At 43.8% G+C, this 17,378-nt stretch overlaps 1 protein-coding gene and 1 long non-coding RNA gene across 9 annotated transcripts in view; both read left to right on the top strand.

The window, feature by feature from the left end:
• The first annotated feature begins 643 nt into the window (after positions 1-643).
• On the top strand, positions 644-7,375 carry LOC129784997 (uncharacterized). The gene is made up of 3 exons (XR_008748400.1): positions 644-739; positions 3,559-4,056; positions 4,713-7,375. It is a non-coding gene; the product is annotated as an uncharacterized LOC129784997 (long non-coding RNA).
• Positions 7,376-8,533: 1,158 nt separating this feature from the next.
• Positions 8,534-17,378, top strand: part of HNRNPAB (heterogeneous nuclear ribonucleoprotein A/B) — a 30,105-nt gene continuing 21,260 nt past the window's right edge. For 2 of the 8 annotated variants that reach the window (XM_055811952.1, XM_055811954.1), the window contains exons 1-7: positions 8,558-8,735; positions 8,856-9,144; positions 12,166-12,334; positions 12,420-12,578; positions 13,005-13,136; positions 14,906-15,014; positions 15,339-15,423. In XM_055811952.1, coding sequence (XP_055667927.1) covers positions 8,894-9,144; positions 12,166-12,334; positions 12,420-12,578; positions 13,005-13,136; positions 14,906-15,014; positions 15,339-15,409 — 891 coding nt within the window. In that variant the 5' untranslated portion in view covers positions 8,558-8,735; positions 8,856-8,893 and the 3' untranslated portion in view covers positions 15,410-15,423. Of the gene's footprint in view, positions 8,736-8,855; positions 9,145-12,165; positions 12,335-12,419; positions 12,579-13,004; positions 13,137-14,905; positions 15,015-15,107; positions 15,261-15,338; positions 15,424-15,678; positions 16,004-17,378 lie in introns of those variants that run through there. The other 6 variants (XM_055811947.1, XM_055811949.1, XM_055811948.1 and 3 more) reach the window with 6 other exon arrangements.

The following is a 17,378-nucleotide window of genomic DNA, read 5'->3' as shown; positions in this document are numbered from 1 at the left end:
ACATTCATAAACTGAGGTAACGCTATTTATTGGAAAGAAGAATATGCGCACAGGCCCCTCTCCAGGTTGTTTACATTTCCGTGTTTATTGCGGGAGCATGCGTGACGCTCCTGGTTATGTGCCCGACCAACATCAGCAAGATCGGGCACACACGCTACACAGCCTGTCACCACACCAGACGTACTACCCTGCACCTACAGCTCTCTAATACTGTTTTCCAGCCTTATTCTGTTGAACTACAGCGTCCATCCCGTGCTACTTCTGTCACAAAACCAAACATGTAAAGAGTAAGAAGCCATTTCCGGAAACCATAAGGCGGTGAGCCATACATAGCGTTGGGGAAGCCATGTCCTCTGGGGATTTTTACCACATTTGACCACCATCATGCCAGTTCTGCTTCCTGCACACTCCTCGTTTTTCCAGCTCCCCAGGGCTGCTCCGGCGCCGCCCCCCCGCCGCCCCCCCATGCCGCGCTGGGTGCCCGGTGGCAGCTCCGCGGGCTGAGCGCCTGCCAGCTGGCGGGGTGCTATCGGGGTGTGCACCGGCCGACGGCGCCGATAACTGCCGGCCTCGCTCGCCCTCCTCCTCTGGGCCTCATCCCCTCTAATTACCAACTTCTCAAAAATCGTGGGGTCTGAGGTGCTGTGGAGACCCGTGGCCCGCTGGCAAACACGGCTGAAACTGGATGTTGCATCTGAGTCCTTGTGGTGATGCTGGCAAAGGGAGAGCGAAAGCACAGGTATATAAGCTGCAGGTTTTTAATGAAATCAGGCTGAAGGTAGATGTAAAGGAGAAAAAAGAACCCTCACTCGCTTCAAGAGCCGGGAATGCTGACACTGTGTGTACCATGGTTAGTAGAAGGAAACAGCAAATCTACTGCAAAAGCTGTTTTTAGTGTAAGAAAAATCCACTTTGCCTTAATCTTTTCAATGAGTAATGTAAATAACATACAAATAGAAATGAGAAAAAAACCTCTGCAATTATTTCCTTGCAGCCAGTTTGAAATACATTTAAAAATCAAAGATCAAAGTTTTTATTTACATACTTTCCAAAAAAAAAATATGGTTCCAAGTGCACAAGACTGCGTAATTCAGATACACTTCCCTCCACTAATACAGGCACGTGGTGTTAACAAGAGATATCCAATATTTAGTTTGAAGACATTGTAAACATTGCAGCTACAAAGACATAATGGATAAATATGTTATCTTTAAAAAAAGCTGGGAGAGTTCACTGGGTTTTTAGTTTAAATCAGAGTTAATTTGGCAAGAGTAATTTCTTTTTGAAGTCGATGAGCACAAGTCTGAGAGCCCTAGCTTAGATTTAGCAATTCAAAGACTTCCTCAGGCTGGATGAATACTTCAGAATTATTATTACATAAGAAATATTGAATTTAATATCACTGTAAAACACCGATTTTATTAACGTCTTGCAATTTCTCTACATGCATGCATTGTTTTTGCAGCTAACAGTTAAAAAAAAATAAAGTATATCTCTGTGCATCCTGTGCACTTCGCTCCCCACCACTGGCCCTTGGTCTATGTCAGAATTTCTCCTCCTCGCTGTTTCCAGAAGCATTTCTGGAGGGCGGAGAATGTCTAATTTTAGTACCTCGGAGAATCCGCCACTCTCCAATGAGCGGGCCGCTGCATCTGGAGCTGCAGCCAATTATTCTGGGTTTCCTCCTGCTACGCTTCCCACGATGGTTTAATAATGCAGACTTACAAATTTAAAGTGGCCCCACATGTGAAGAGAAAATAACATTGTGTGTTCCCTAACAAAGACATAGCTTTTCACAGCAGTAGAATCTCAAAGGTTTTTTCTAAACCATGGATTCCATAACCTTACAACCCAGTGTTAATATCAATAATACCTTACATTTATTTTCTTTACAGTGCTTGAAAAAAATATTTCTGATAACCAAAAGGATGAAGCATCTTCCCTGACTTCTGTAGGCCAGGGATGTTATTTTAAGAAAAGAAACAAGCAAAGAAAAAGTAACATCATAATTACAATGTAACAAAGCGTTACCGTTCTGAATACTTCTCTGGGTGTAGCTTTGCTGCTGTATCTTATCTGTTAAGCGGTTTAACAAGCCTTAGTTGTCTCACTTATTTTTAGCTGGCATGGAATATAACAACACTGAAACATGGTGGCTGCAGGTGTATTTGCATTCGAGTAACAACAGATAAGTAACTTTTTAAGAAAAAATATTTTCTCAGAGCTTTGCACTCCAATACTGCAAGAAGGTGGAGAAACTTATGTCTTGTAGATTGTTTAAAAAAAGGGAAAATAGAGTGATGAAAATAACAGAGTGAAGAAAAGCTAAGGAACAAATATCTGGTACTTTCATTGATTAAAAGTGAAGGTTGCACATCTTTTAGCTTTATTTGTTGTTAAGCAGAGAAAAAATGTATTTGCTTTAGTAGTAATTTACCAGCTATACATTTACAACATACACAACTTTTATCCACCACTGACTTTTTTTTGCTTCTGTCTTTCATGGTAAACTCTCATACCTACCAACAGTACCAGCTTACCTTCAGCACTTGCTTCATCCATGCTTGCTTTTGCAGTGCGAATCGCCTCTGACGGAAATCCTGTGACCAAGCTAACTTCCTCTCCTACAAGCCTGTTCTCTCCTCCATTTCTGCCTTCTTGAGCTAAACGATTCTCCTTCTGCAGCTTATCTGCACGCCTGTAATCCTAGCTAGCTTTTCATTACTGCTGACTAACCTTTGTCAAGCCTTCCTTGCTGCTTTCCTCTACTTGCTATCTCAGTTTTCTTTAAAGATAAAATTAGCAAAATATTACCTTGAAGATTCCCCTTTCTACAAATCTCTAAGTGGCAACAGTGTCTTCTGTAACTCTATCACTCACCCTGTTAAGCTCACCCTATTTCATTTCCTGATCTTCCTCACAGCTGCTCTTTCATTTATTTGCAGCTTTAGTCATCCAGTCCTCTCTGACCCCAAGCACCTCCACTGATATGCTTGTATATTTTACACTGGAAGAAAAAAAAAAAAAAACCAAAAACAAACCACAAACCAAAACGAAAAGGCTTTGGTAGGAGTCCCTCTTGTCATCTCGCTGTTGCAAGTCTTCACTTCTCATGTCTGGTTCTACCCTAAATACCCTTCAAACTTAGTTTTGCTTCCTCTCGTCACCCGAAATCTTCTCATCCCATCTTAAGCCAGTCTCTTGGCCTTCAGTCACATTTCGCATAGCTAGCTAGCTAGCATCCTATCTTAGCTTTCGCAATTATTCTTACCTATTGCTTCTCCAGTCACTGTTTCAGCTGGGCTTGTCAGTACTTTCCCTTGTGTTTCTTTCCCTTTTCTGCAAGAGCAGCAGCAAGCACCGTTCCTGACTCTCCTCCCTTCCCTTCCAGTTCACAGCTCAATGAGATAACAGGCAAATACAGGTGTAACTGCCTCTCATCACTGTGTCTTTCCAAGCTTCAAGTGTCTCCATTGCAATTTAAGAGTCTTGATAATGAGTGTGTGTTAGACAAACCATCTGCCCAAACGCTGACCCCTTTTCTACCGCTATTTACAGCCAGCTGTGCAAAGGAGCGTGTGGAACCTGACAGCCAGGAACCGGTGGTTTGGGCTCAGATTGGTCTGAAGTGCTGTGGAGATGTCAGCCAAGGCATGATCTTTGTTATTTATTGACATGGCTGCGAATCTCCCTCAAGCTCTCCTCATGTCAGTTATCGATGACCTCCTTTTCTCTGGCCTCAACAAATAAAGCATTCACTGCCATTCAGAAAGCTCTGCAATGCCATTTTCTTAGTTCTTCAGTTTAAAACGTGTTAGTTCTCCACACCCTTCCAAAAAGAGTCATCTTTATCACACACAAAACTGTTACTCTCCAATTGCAGGCCCATTCACTTGCTGATCTGGCCCTGCTTACCTTTGGTTTCACTCTGAAAGGTTATCTCCTATTTCCTGCCAGCAGATAAAACCGAATCCCGCTACCTCCCTCTCAAATAAAAGCCTTCCTGCTTTACCCCAGTTGCTGCTGAGGATGAGCTCCTGTTAAACACCTGTAGAGGTTGGCAGTGACAACATGTTTTCTTTAAAGTTCCTCCTCATCTGTACATAGACATTCTGTATAGATACTGCATATAGATATTAGGCTTTCACCTAACCTTTTGGAGCAGAAACACTTGCATGCGTTTGCTCTTTCATTGTTCTACATAATGTTTAACATAATACTGGCTTGGATTATCCCTGAAGCCACTAAGCTCAGAGATAAGTATTCAGTGTGATACTATCCACAGTGAATAAATGAATGTATGAATAAACCAATAAAATCTTTTATTTGGCAAATTACAAGAGGGAATCAGTTAAATAAGGCTTTTTTTGAAGTTAAATTGTTAACACTTCCTTAAATGTGTCTTCTCAGTTCTATGTAACATAAGGCATCCTTTTTGCCATTCTTATTTTGAGCACTTACATTCAGCCATACCATTAAAATCAATGATATTACCTGCATGGTTATTGTTATTAACAAAATAAATTTATTTATACTGTGCATAAAAAGTAACTCAGAAGCTTTCTATAGCATGGTATTTTGTATATAGCAGCCAGCCGGTGGCCTGAGATGCTTACAATCTATTTAAACAAGACAGGCATAAGGTGCGGGAAAGTGATAAATTGCATCAACAATTTCAAGGCAGTGAATGATATGTTGGTTCTTTTTTTCAGAAGAGGGGAACTAGAAAAATCAACACAATGGAAATAACAAGGAAATAGAGAGGATAAAGAAGAAAGGGAAGGTGGCAACGAGGACAGGTATGGCACCGACTGGTATGAACAAAGAGCAGGGTAGAGCTTGGAGTAAACAGCAAGTTTGACAGAACAGCAGAATTAGGCCCAAGATCAGAAAGTCCATATGCAAGTAAAAGTCAATTGAATTTCAGTCAACACCATGAATAATCATAGTAATTACAGGACTAAAAAAATGGCAAACAATGATAGCTTTTTTCTCAATAGTAAATGTGTCATGTAAGGAGAATTACCACCCAAGGAGGTAGGTGTGTATTTTTCTTTGATTAACCACAAGCTTTGGAGTGGGGAGTGAAATGCAAGACCAAAACCCAAAGGAATTCTTTAAAATTACCTGCGGCATGATAGGGCCTGGTAAGACAAATAATAATCATAACAACCCGTATTCTCAGGTTTCTAGGTCTTCGATGTCTAGATATGACAGAGAGTGACTTTGTTAGTCATGCCGGTCACAGTTTTCAAACCAGGCTGCTTAGCCTGCCTACAGCCACGTTGTTATCCTGCTGTTGGATACAGGTCATATAAGGCATCAAACAGCTATTAAAATGGCCCAACTGGGCATCATGGAGAGCCTTGTCACTTGGGAACTGCTGTTTGGAACTGCCAAGATGAGAGATTAAGATAGACTGGACCAGGAGAAATGGGCAGTTGGGAAAGAGTACAGCTCTAAAGAAAGCACTGTTAAACAGGAAAAGGATAACATGGGCCAAAGTATGAGTGCAAGGGCTATGAAAGGGCAAGATGAGACAGGTTCTACAAAGCAAGAAAGAGAACTTGGGGGGGGGGGGGGGGGGCAAAGAGAAAAAAGAAATAGAAGGGAAGTGTATGGAGAAGTCCAAATAAAATTAAAATCATTCAAGTCCTTAGTAAGGCTTGATGAAATACAAAAGAGCTGTTTGGGGCAGTGAATCTTGCGAGGAAATTGAGTCATAAATTTCAAAAGCACTCAGGTTATATCCATCAGCTGAGCATAAACTCACATAACAGACTCATGTAAACTGCTGCCAATTTCAGTTTACTCTCAGGTGTTGGTCTATAAAGTTGTAGCTTCAGCACAGAGGTACTTCTGCAGTCAGTTTGCCATAGCTGCAGACACAAAAACTGGCAGAAAGATGACAGAGAGGGCACAAGACTGGTGGTATTTACCACTTCAGCCACCTCAGTTACAGCAACCTGTAAACATCGGTTTGGCCTTAGCCCCCTGTAGTGACTTAAGCAAATGCATAGTATTTTCCAATTGAAGCAGGCTAACGGTGCTGTATAAATGAATGCTGTCAGCTGACAGACAGCAGCTTGGTTGGTTTTAATCACAAACCATACCTTTTTGGTGCAGGCCTGATAGGTTTACAATCTAAGCCAAAGCCGCCTAAAAAAAAACCAAAAGAAGTTTGGTTACTGGACGTGGGGTCAGATCCTGTGAGACAGTATAAATTAGGGTGAAGAATATCTTAAGGAAAATTTCTTTGCTTCTAACATTTTATTTAAAGTTCAACACAAGAGAAAAATAATTTTGAAAATATATTCTTATAAAGATTAGTATCTTCATCAGATAACATATACAACCTGTCTGGCACACAGTTCAATTTTCAAGTGTACTGGTTAGCTACTCTTTCTATTGTCTTTACTAGATCTGACTTCATGTAACATTGTTTCACAAACTATAGCCTAAAGAGCTGGTTGTAGAGCTTGTCCACAGTGTGCCTTACCCTGTCAGCAGGCTCAGCTGAGATAAACATCTCAAAATATGAGGAAGTTCAGCTTCAGTTATTGAAGCTTGGGCTGAAAGTGTGGCAGACTACTTATAAATTAATACGCTTCACAGACAGAGCACCTGGCTTACACATCACACATATTACACTATGCTTGTGTATTCTTGAAATTTCTGGTGTTGGATGCTTATTTTTAGGTTGTTGAAATACTTTTCCATTTGTGAGCAGCAAAAATGGGGGTAGGGGAAAGATTTACAAAAGCAAATAACCACTATAGCTTAGGATTTTAAATCAAGACATTTTAAGAAAGTCAGCTGCAATTCCAGTAACAAATGCAATGCAGTCTTGCTGCACATATGCATGGGTATCAAAGCAGAAAGCTCAGTTTGGACCAGTTAAAGTGATGCTTGTGGCAAGTACCACAAGCACCAAAGCAAAAAGAGTGGCTTGAAACAGTTGGCTGTAGTGAGCGGCTATTTTTCATACAATCTCCCAACATTAAGCACAATTTCCTTTTTTTCCCCCCTCTTCCCCTTAATAGGTCTGGCTTATAGCCTGAAGGGATGGAATGTGTTTATTGACATAAATAAAGAAAAAAGCAGATCTGAACATACCTGAACATACCATGTTGATTTTATTTTGTGTTCATCTCTAATGCTCTGTTGTGCTGCTACAAAGCTTACAAAACCAGACCTAATGCCCTCTGCTACCAAGTTCCTACTTCAGAAAATGAATCCTGTAGAGGATAAGAAGTGCTCTAAAGGCAGTTCACTGAAGGACAGCCTGGATCCTAGACCAGATTACTTAACAACAAAACGCATCACCGCTATTTATTTTTACTCACAAGTAGCTACGCTACTCTTTCTGGTTTGGAATAACAGATGAAAATATGCAAGTTGAGCCAGAGGAGATGCTTGACAGAGGGTGGAGCAAGCAAGTAATTATGTATGCATTCATTACTATAGAAAGTTAGGTAATAATTGTTACTTTTTGCCTACAAGCAAAGAGCTTAACTTTTTTTTTTTAAAAAAAGGTGTGGCTTTGACTGTCTATCCAAAAGCCAAATTCTGTCCCTTTGACGTGGACAAATGGGATATTAGGAATGGTATACTGTACAAGAATTTGAAGTATGATTACCAGGAGCAGTTGTCTTTGCACTTTTCACACACAGCTTTGTCAACAAGGTTGATATATCCTTGGGCAAAAGGAATTAAGGCCCAGGCACATGCTCAAGGCTCCAGATCCTGGAGTTATGTAATACCCAAATCTAAGTTTCCATTAAAAACAACAAATTCTGGCCCTCTCGGTTGCAAAACCAGCAGAGCTGGAAACATTAAGTAAGCCTCTCTCTCGCGCTGGAGTAACTGACTCAGTGTACATACCACACCTAAAGTTAAGCCAGTACCACTCTGTACGCAAAGACCGCGCTCCACTCACGGGCGCGTTTACACAGCGCGGCCGTGCGGGCCCCGAGGGCGCGGGCTGCCCCGGCAGGGCTCCGGCGGGGCCGGCCTGCCCGCTGCGGCGGGGCGCACAGCGGGGGAGCGTTAGGAGGGCGCTGCGCAGGGCGCCCCGCTGCCCCGGCGGCCGGGCTCCTTCCCCGTCAGGCTTCTGACTGTCGGGAGGCGCCTGGCGAGGACCGTAATGTTGGTCGGGGTGCGATGAGGCGGCCGCCAGAGCGGGCCCTCCCCCCGCCCACCACACCGGGACAACGCGCCAGTCCCGAGGGCCCCGAGGGCGGGAGGGAGGCAGGCAGGCAGGGCGGCGCCCCCCGCGCCGGCTGGGAAGCCCGGGCGATCGCGGCCCAACGGCCGCCCTCCTCCCGCCGGCAGGCGGGCCGGGCCCGCGAGAGCCGCCCTCAGCACCGAGGCGAGAGGCCTCCGCGCGCCTTGCCTTCCCTTCCCTCCCAGCCCACTCCCGCGGGCCGCCATTCGCCTCACCCCACCCGCCCTCCACGGCAGAGCCAACAGGAAGCGCCGAACGGCGTGACTGACAGGCGGTGATGGCCAACGAGGAAGATCCTTATTGCTGTGTGGCTGAGGCTCCGGCGGTATAAAGGCGGCCACGCGTTAAGGCTCCGGGCCGGAGAGTACGTGTCTCAGGGGGAGGAGAAGGTGGCGGCAGGGCCGGTGCGGAGCAGGCGAGCGCCGCGGGGAGGGGTGTCAGCTCCAGTGCGTGGGGGATTTTAATCCGATTCCGGCCGGCCCGGATTTTATTTGGAGCGGGTTTTAAAGTGAGTATGAGCGGGATGGCGACGGCGGAAAAGGGGGGAGGGGCGGGACAGGACCGGATCAGACCGGCCCGGCGGGGGGAGCCGCCTCGCTGACCCGCGGGCCGCGCTTGTCTCTTGCAGGCGCCTGTCGTCCCTCTCGCCTCTGCGGACGGGGCAGCATGTCCGAAGCGGAGCAGCAGTTGGCGGCCGGCGCCACCCAGAACGGCCACGAAGCGGCCGAGAGCGCCGGAGAGCAGCAGGCCGAAACCGGCGGAGCTCCGGCGGCGGCAGGCGCGGCTGTGGCGGCGACGGCGGGAACGGCGGCGGCGGCGGGAGCTGGACCGGCGGCGGGAACAGCGGGGACGGCCGCCAGCCAGAACGGAGCCGAAGGCGACCAGATCAACGCCAGCAAGAACGAGGAGGACGCGGGGTAAGCGCTGCGCCTCCCTCGGCGCGCTGAGGCGGGAGTAGGCCGCGCCCCCCCCCCGCCCCAGCCCCCGGACGCCATGTGCGGCGGCGGAGCGCGGCCGCTAGGCCCCGGCGCGGCCCTTCGGCGGGAGCGGAAGCGAGGCGGGCGGCTGGCGCGCTCCGCCGCCCAGGGCTCCGCTCCGCCCGGCGGGGGAGGGCGGCGGGCGGCCCCGCTGCGGAGGGATCGGGCGGGCGGTGAGCCGGGCCTGCAGCACCAGCGCTTCCTTTGTTCTGGAGCTGCCTTTTGTTGGCGCCATGTGGTGGCTGGGGGAGGGGCGGGGAGCGCGTTTGTTGCCGTCTCACGCTGTAAAATGGAAGGGGATTTATCTCGGCTCGCTTCGCATCCCGCGTTTTCTTCATCCTTTCCCTTTTTAACCAAAGGAGCGGATGGAAGGAGTTGCTTTCTGTCGGGGGGAGGGCTGGTTCGAACTTTCCGGGGATCGGCCAGCCGATCGCCACCGGCGTTGGTGTAAATGCAAACACGTTTTCTGTAACGCATATAGAAAAAAAATCCTGGCTTTGGAAGCTGTTCGGGCTAAGCCGAGTATTTTTGGAGGCAATAAAGGGGAAAGCAGCGTGTTTGAGATGGTGTGCGGCGTGTTTAAAGCAGTAAGAGCGATTTCGGTGTGCTACTGTGCAGCATTGTCAGAAAACGGCTCGTCTCTTACAAGTGATTTCTGGAGGAGGCACTGTAGTTCTGTGTTTTGTTAGCGACATTCTTGAATACAAGAGAGGCATTTTCTTTCCTATAGTACTTGGTCTGTTTATGAATATACGTGTTCAACTTGGAAATTACCTGCCTGTTTCTTAAGCGGGTCTTTGTTATTCAAGCTACGCCGTGTATTTAATTGGAACTCCCTTTGTTATCCCAGGGCTCTGAACCAGGAGGTCAGATCCCTCAGGTTGAACAGAGCTTAAGCCATGGTAGCGTTATAGACTTGCTGTAAGAGAAGCAGTAAGACTTCACAAGTTTTCCAAAAAGCTCGGGCAGGACGTATATTTTGCAGACTTTAGAAGGATTGAGAACCAGGCCTTTTAGCTGTTTAAGATTTTTCTTTTTACTTCTATAGTATTCTGCTCTGAAAAGTGGGTGATACTTTTTCCCTTTCTCGCATAGGAGGTGACAAGTTTGAACCCCAAATCCGTGTGAAATGAAACTTCTAAGAAAAGCAGTTATTTAAAGAGATTGACCTATGTGGAAAATCTAGCACTGTGCTAAAAGAAGAGCTGTCCAAGGCAGAGTTTGGGGTGCTGACATTAGAGTGTTCTGTTAACAGCTGAAACATGCTTTGATTTAGCTGAAGTAGTATACTCGGGAGGACAAAAAGGCTACATGTGAAGAGTGCAATTGTCCAGTTTGTGTGGCCTCTGAAGGCAATGCCAAATACTGGGAATTTGGTCTTAATTTCAAAGGGTCTACACTGTTGTTCTAAATATATGTAGGTATCAATCATTCCAATTACAAAACAAAGGACTGTAATCTACAAAGTGTAATGTCTGCTGCTGTGGTGAGAGGTGAATTTAGCATGTGGCAATATCTGTGTACCACAGCCCCAATCTGATGGCATAAAGCTGCCTCCAGACAAATTCCTGTCATCCCCCAACCATTAAATTTCTCTTGATCATTCTGTAAATGTAGTCAATGGTGACAGGCGATGCTATGGAAAGCCACTGTTAGTCTGTACAGATTACAGCAGTTGTGCTTGGTCAGTAAGCTGTTGTGATGAGAAGAAATACTTCAAGTATTGAAAGGCTTAGTAAACTTTATAAGGCCTTTTCTGTAAGGCTCTATTGTAGTGGCTGCAAGAAGCACACAGACTTTGCTTGGACCCTATGTATCATGCTGCATTTGTCAGTTAAGAGTGCACAGCTTGATCTTCTGAAAAAATAAGGGCTTAGACTACAAAGGATATGGTTTCATCCAGTTTAAGGGGAAAAAGCAAAAAAACACATAGTACATTGTTTTTTTTCTTTACATTGCCTTTTGAACATAAGTGGATGCTAGTTCTAGCAAATCAAAGTTACACATAAGCATCAAAAGCCACTTTTATTTCAGTGTGGTCTAGTTTCTGAAGTGCTGCTACCTTCTAGTGCCAAATCTAGGTTGCCTCTAAACAGAGTAATGACAACTTAAACTGCTTTAGTCTATCGTTAGATAAAAAAGCTTGAACGCTTTTAAAAGCTTAGTTTGTTACCTTGGAAACTCTGAAAATAGAAAATACAGCCATGTTATTAATGTTTTCATTTGAAGTGAAGCATTTGAAAAGTGCCTTATTGACTGACCTAAGTTTTGTTAATTTCACTTCTGTATTGCACTTCACTAGTATTTAGTTCTTTGAGATGTTTCAGAGGATATTTTGTGTGTCAAAGTGGGCAGAGAAGTACAGCATGGGCTTTTCATGAACGTAAAGACTAATAGTGAAGATACTGCTGTGGTACTGATGAAGGTAGAACTAGATTCAGTAACTAAGCAGGAAGAAGTGCACAACGTAGTAGTTAAGGGAGGTCCAAAGTCCCGTCTGTTGTATGTGACCGTTCTTGGAGGTCATAGGTACCTGGTTTAAATTTTGCAGATTGTTTTTAGGACTACAAATTTTACAGCCATTTGTCCAGATCGTAAAAAGAGCTCGAGTATTTTGCTTTTGATGCCTTACTTTATCTTGAATATTTTCAAAGCAGTAGGAGTGATGCTAGGTTCTTTCCAAAAACTGAGTTGGCAGTACTTGATAATCAATACTGCTTTGCAAATAGCAGAATACTGTTGAAAGAGCTTAAGTTCCTGGCAAGGAATATTTTAAGTTTTACTGTTGCTGCTATCACTAGCTTTTGACAAGACACAGAAGTGTCTCAAAAAACTTTCTCAACAGTTGGTCCTGTTTCTGACAATGCTGCTGAGGTGTGTACCACTGTGAACATCTTGCTGCATGTACTTTTCTGTAGTACTTCCTGGACCTAAATAGCTCCTGTCTCTTTGTAATTTCAGGAAGATGTTCGTTGGTGGCCTCAGTTGGGATACAAGCAAAAAAGACTTGAAAGATTACTTCACCAAATTTGGTGAGGTAACTGACTGTACGATAAAGATGGACCCTAACACAGGAAGATCCAGAGGCTTTGGATTTATTCTCTTCAAAGAACCTGGGAGTGTTGAAAAGGTGAATTTTAAGCTTCATATTTCAGATTCTTAACGTTTAGGGAAAACTTTTCAGCTAGAGTTAATCATATCAAACTATCTTTCAGGTTCTGGAACAGAAAGAACACAGGCTAGATGGAAGACTAATTGACCCCAAGAAGGCCATGGCAATGAAAAAGGATCCAGTGAAGAAAATATTTGTTGGTGGACTAAACCCAGAAGCCACAGAAGAGAAAATCAGGGAATACTTCGGAGAGTTTGGAGAGGTGTGTAATGCTATCTTCTAGTAACACTGAAACATACAGTCTCCAGTTGCTGTTTAGTTTATTAATTATTTGCAAGTTGCAAATAAAATCAAATTTGTATGTATCAAGTCTTCCATAACTGATGCAAAGGTTTCCTATCCTGAGAGCAAGGACGAGGCGTATACTGCACTAGATGCTTCCCTTGCTAGTTAGACATCCTTGTCTTTTAACTCAAGCAATTTTATCTGATGTTAAAATTGTTTTAATTTAAGAGTTGTAAAATGGAAACCTCATGTCTGAAAGCCAATGTTAGTATAAAAAGAATATTGCAACTTCAGTGTTGCATAATAGGCATAGATGGGAAACTTAGTTTTACCATCCTAAATGCCATGCACTTAATTGTCCTGCTAAAGTCCAAGTCTGAAAATAGTTATTTCATGTCTTCAGATTGAAGCAATTGAACTTCCAATGGATCCAAAGACCAACAAAAGGAGGGGGTTTGTGTTCATCACTTTCAAGGAAGAGGATCCAGTGAAGAAGGTTTTGGAGAAGAAATTCCATAACGTCAGTGGAAGCAAGGTAAAACTTTGACTTGTATTTTTTCATCCAAGTTATTAAGCATAATACTACTACATATATAATCTGAACAGGAGATCAGACGTCTCCAAAACCAAGGTACCAAAATTACAATACAGAGAGCTTGCAGTTTACCACAGGGGTGTTTTGCTGTAACTTCAGTCACAGAGGCTACCAAGGTTCTTTGCCAGTACTTGTGGCTTTAATACTTGCTATGTCCTGGGGGCTTTCTTATGTAAAGTATCTAATTGCATTCATTAACTACATGCAGAAAAACTGGCTTATTTATGTATCAGTCTAACAATACAAGCCATTTCAACAAATACATACCTATTTTCAGTATAGAGTACTTGCATAATTGCAAAGCTTACAGACACAGACTTTGTAGGCAGCTGGCTGAAACTGGCTGTCTGACACGGGCAGATTCTGGTGTGTTCTCTCAGAAGCCCCCCCCTGCTATCAAAACCATGTCATGTAAACCCAATACAAGGATCTAGAGAGTAAATTATGCTTATGGCAATGGGTACCTGGTCAGCTGGTTATGTGAAGCACTGTAAAAGTGATGTAAGATGCTCCGAACAGCTGACTGTTCATCTGTGGGAACAGCTAATAGAGGCTCATGTGTCAAGCTAATAAGAGGACTGAAGGCAAATGATGTGTGCTGGCTGGAGCTATCCCGCTTGCCTGGCTCTATGGCCAGTGCTGACCATACGCTAACTTCAAAGCCCTTTTAGATCTGGTTGTACTGTCTGACACAGTGACTTAGATTGCACTTAGTTTAAGACTGGTCTTGACACAGCACAGAAACTTTTGCAAACCTAGTGCACTGGTAGTTGGCAATAAAGTTTGCTTTCAGGAGAGATGAATGCTCATGTGCCAAGGGAGCTGAGAAATCTGTATCTCATAACTATGGCTTGGTTTTGTATCACAGTGATAATAAAGAGAGCAGCTTACCTTAAAGCTCCTGTGGCGAGGGATTCCAAGCCAGGCTTGCTCAGGTGGTGCTGTCACAGGGAGTTTTTCATTTCACAGCAGCGGTAGCTTTTGTCTTGGACTGTGTGCAGATTCAGGGACTAGGCAGCTGGCTGACTGCTTGAACTGCAGCTTGGGAGCCTGTCTTTGAAATGACCATTCCGGTTGATTTTTAGCTGTTCTTAGTATTTGATAAGCGATGAACTCAGGTGTTGGTAGGTGTACTGTACGGTCCAACACAGATGGTCTGTGTAGGATGTATGAAGGTTGCCAGGAAATCTTGTTCTGGTGTGTTTCTCAGCCTTGTGCACTTGGCACAGCTTGGGTGAAGCGGTCCAGTAGCAACAGCCTTGTGCTGGAGGTAGTGCCAGGAGAAAGGGCAGCCTCCTGGTTCCTACAGGAGCGGTGGCTGTGCTGAGCTGGCCTCAGCACCTCTTTCATGGGGGAGCTCATAGCAGAGAATAGGCAGTATTGAAACACTGTGAAAGCAGTGGCCTGCTTTGTATGGCCAGTAATGACTAACCTTTCTCTTCCATGGGGAAGTTGATGGTAGGGAGTAAGTGGTATAAAATACTCTGAAAGCAGTGGCCTGCTTTGGATGACCAACACTGACTAGCCTTTGCCCAGGTCGCACGATAAATCAGATGCTTCTGGGTATGCGTAGTCCTGCTCATGGGACAGGGAGCACAGCATGTATACATCCTTTGCCTCCAGAGTAACCTCTGGCTTTCCTACGTGGTTAGGGTGGGCGCTGCTGCTACAAGACAGTATACATACTCTTCCTTATTTTTCATTTGCAGTGCGAGATTAAGGTAGCACAGCCAAAAGAAGTATACCAGCAGCAACAGTTCAGTAGTGGTGGAGGAAGAGGTAGCTATGGAGGAAGAGGCAGAGGTGGAAGAGGCGGCGGTAAGTACTACACGCACTACTTTAGTATGGACACATTCTAAATAAGTTGTGTGTACTAAAATGGGATTTTGTGGATGGTTTTCCCTTCTATAGCTCAAAGTCAAAATTGGAATCAAGGTTATGGCAATTACTGGAACCAGGGTTATGGGAATCAAGGATACGGCTATCAGCAAGGTTATGGTGGCTATGGAGGCTATGATTATTCAGGATATGGGTATTATGGATATGGACCAGGCTATGATTACAGTAAGTAAAGAGAACTGTATTGGGTATAAGCAAGCGTAACTAATTAGCAGTTTAATGCATTTGTTTTCTTGTTCATAGGTCAAGGCAGTGCAAATTATGGGAAGACACCAAGACGTGGTGGTCATCAGAATAACTACAAGCCATATTGATCAAACTTATTCAGGTATGCAGTGGCATGGTCTCTTTTGGAAAATGACTGCATAGGTTTTGTATACAATGCTGTAGATGGATACTTCAGTTCTGTACCAAATTTAACTTTACAATAAATTTCTATGGCCTGTTAAATGTGCATCTTACTTGGAAGAGCTCCCTGGAAATGTTTTACATGTTTAATACTTACAGATAACTAGTTGTCTAGACAGTGTGGTGTGTAAATTTCAGCCTTGCTGAAGATATTAATTAATGATTTTATTAATAGGTTAAACTGAAACTGATTTTGAGGGTCTGCTTAAAGCTGCAGCTCTGCATCTAGGGACTGCCTCTTGGAGTTAACTATGGACTCTGCATTACTCCAGTTGTACAGAATGAGATGCATCTTAGGGAACCAGTGTCACTTTCCACCTTTTTATTTTGTATTGTTTTTGTGTCATACATTTCCTGTAATGGAAGTGTTAATTTTACTGTACTTTTTGGTACCTTTTTGGAATCTAATGTATTGTAAGGTATTTTACATGTGTTCTGATTCACCATGACATGGATATTGAAGCTATCCTAGCTTTTGAAATAAAAAAGGCGTAATCTAGTGTCTTGTGCCATTCTTCAGCTTATGTATTAGTAGAACGCCAGTATACTGTTCCCAGAACTTAGTTCATGGCAGTACCTTGATAGGGGAAGAGTTGTGCTTAAATGTTTTTAATCTTACAACTAGAAGGCTGTATTGGTAGTTGTGCTGACTTGCAGTTAAGTGGCAGCTAAAAACTGCAGTCGCTTTTGCCTTGAGGTTATGGAAGAGAACTCAGGTGGAAAGCCCCAGCTGTTGTGGAGGCTGTGCTGGTGGGTCATGTTCTAGACAAGCACAGAGGCTCAGCATAACTGTGTTAGTGTCTGTATTGTAGGGCTCTGCTAGGCAGAGCTGGAGGTCTAAGTTTCAGGTAGGGCTTGGGAGTCTAGACAGCACTGCAGGAGGAAGCTAAGAGGTGTGCCAGAAGCTAGCTGCACTTCCTTTATGTTTCACTGGCTTGAGTCTGAGACTTTTCTACAAGTTCTGAATAGTACATATACCTGCCTTGAAAGACAGGTTAGACAGACGTTAAATTAACAATGCAAAGTCTGAATTTTTGCAGCCTTTTTGTGTATCAAAATAGGCTAAAAACTTCCACTGAAGTTGTGGGTAGAAAAACAAAACATCATTTCTCTAGAGATGAGTGACCAGCTAGAAATACGCTCTCCTTTTTTGACTGGTTCACTGTTTCAAGGCTGTAACTATCATGCAACTTAATTTGCCTGTCTTGCTGCAGAACAGCCCTGATCTAAGATACATAAGTAGCAAGAGCTGTTGCACAAAGTAAACTTCTAAGCTTTGCTGTAATCAATTTGATTTTTACTTTCCTCTTAAAATTAAAATCTGACAATTTTTTTTCTTGTAATAAATTGTTTGAACAAATGGGAACCAGAAGTGAATTAAACTAAGTAACTTAAGGCAAGACATAAACAGTTGTTACTAGAGACCTTTTCAGGTTTTTTTAACATGGGATGCAGCTATTCTTGCAGGGACTATAATATGCTGCTCCCTGCTGGCTGTCCTTGAAAACAGAAACTTGCTGTGAAGTTAAAGTCTGTAAGACTTCTGGAGTTCAGTGGAAATCTTCAGTATAAGAAAAGATGAATTGAATTTTAAATCTGATAGTGGACATGACAGCTTTACAGCTGGAATATGTAATCTAATGCCCATCTTACTTGCAAATAAGAGAAATTACAGACCACAAACAAATGAGTACAGTATTTAAAAGCATTACTGTCTCATACCTTAAAATTGGAATGCTTTACTCTGTCGCATACTGGTTTTTTAATGAAATAAGGGATAGCAGAAGATTTTTTTTTTTAGCAGTTTGCCCTCCAACAGGCAGTTTGCATAGTACTGGAACCATACTGCTGCGGTACCACTAGCTAGTTTATTAG

The sequence above is a fragment of the Falco peregrinus genome, chromosome 8 (assembly GCF_023634155.1).
Source record: "Falco peregrinus isolate bFalPer1 chromosome 8, bFalPer1.pri, whole genome shotgun sequence".
Lineage (NCBI taxonomy): Eukaryota > Metazoa > Chordata > Aves > Falconiformes > Falconidae > Falco > Falco peregrinus.
Note: the sequence above shows the minus strand (reverse complement) of the source record. Positions and strands in the feature narration are given on the sequence as shown.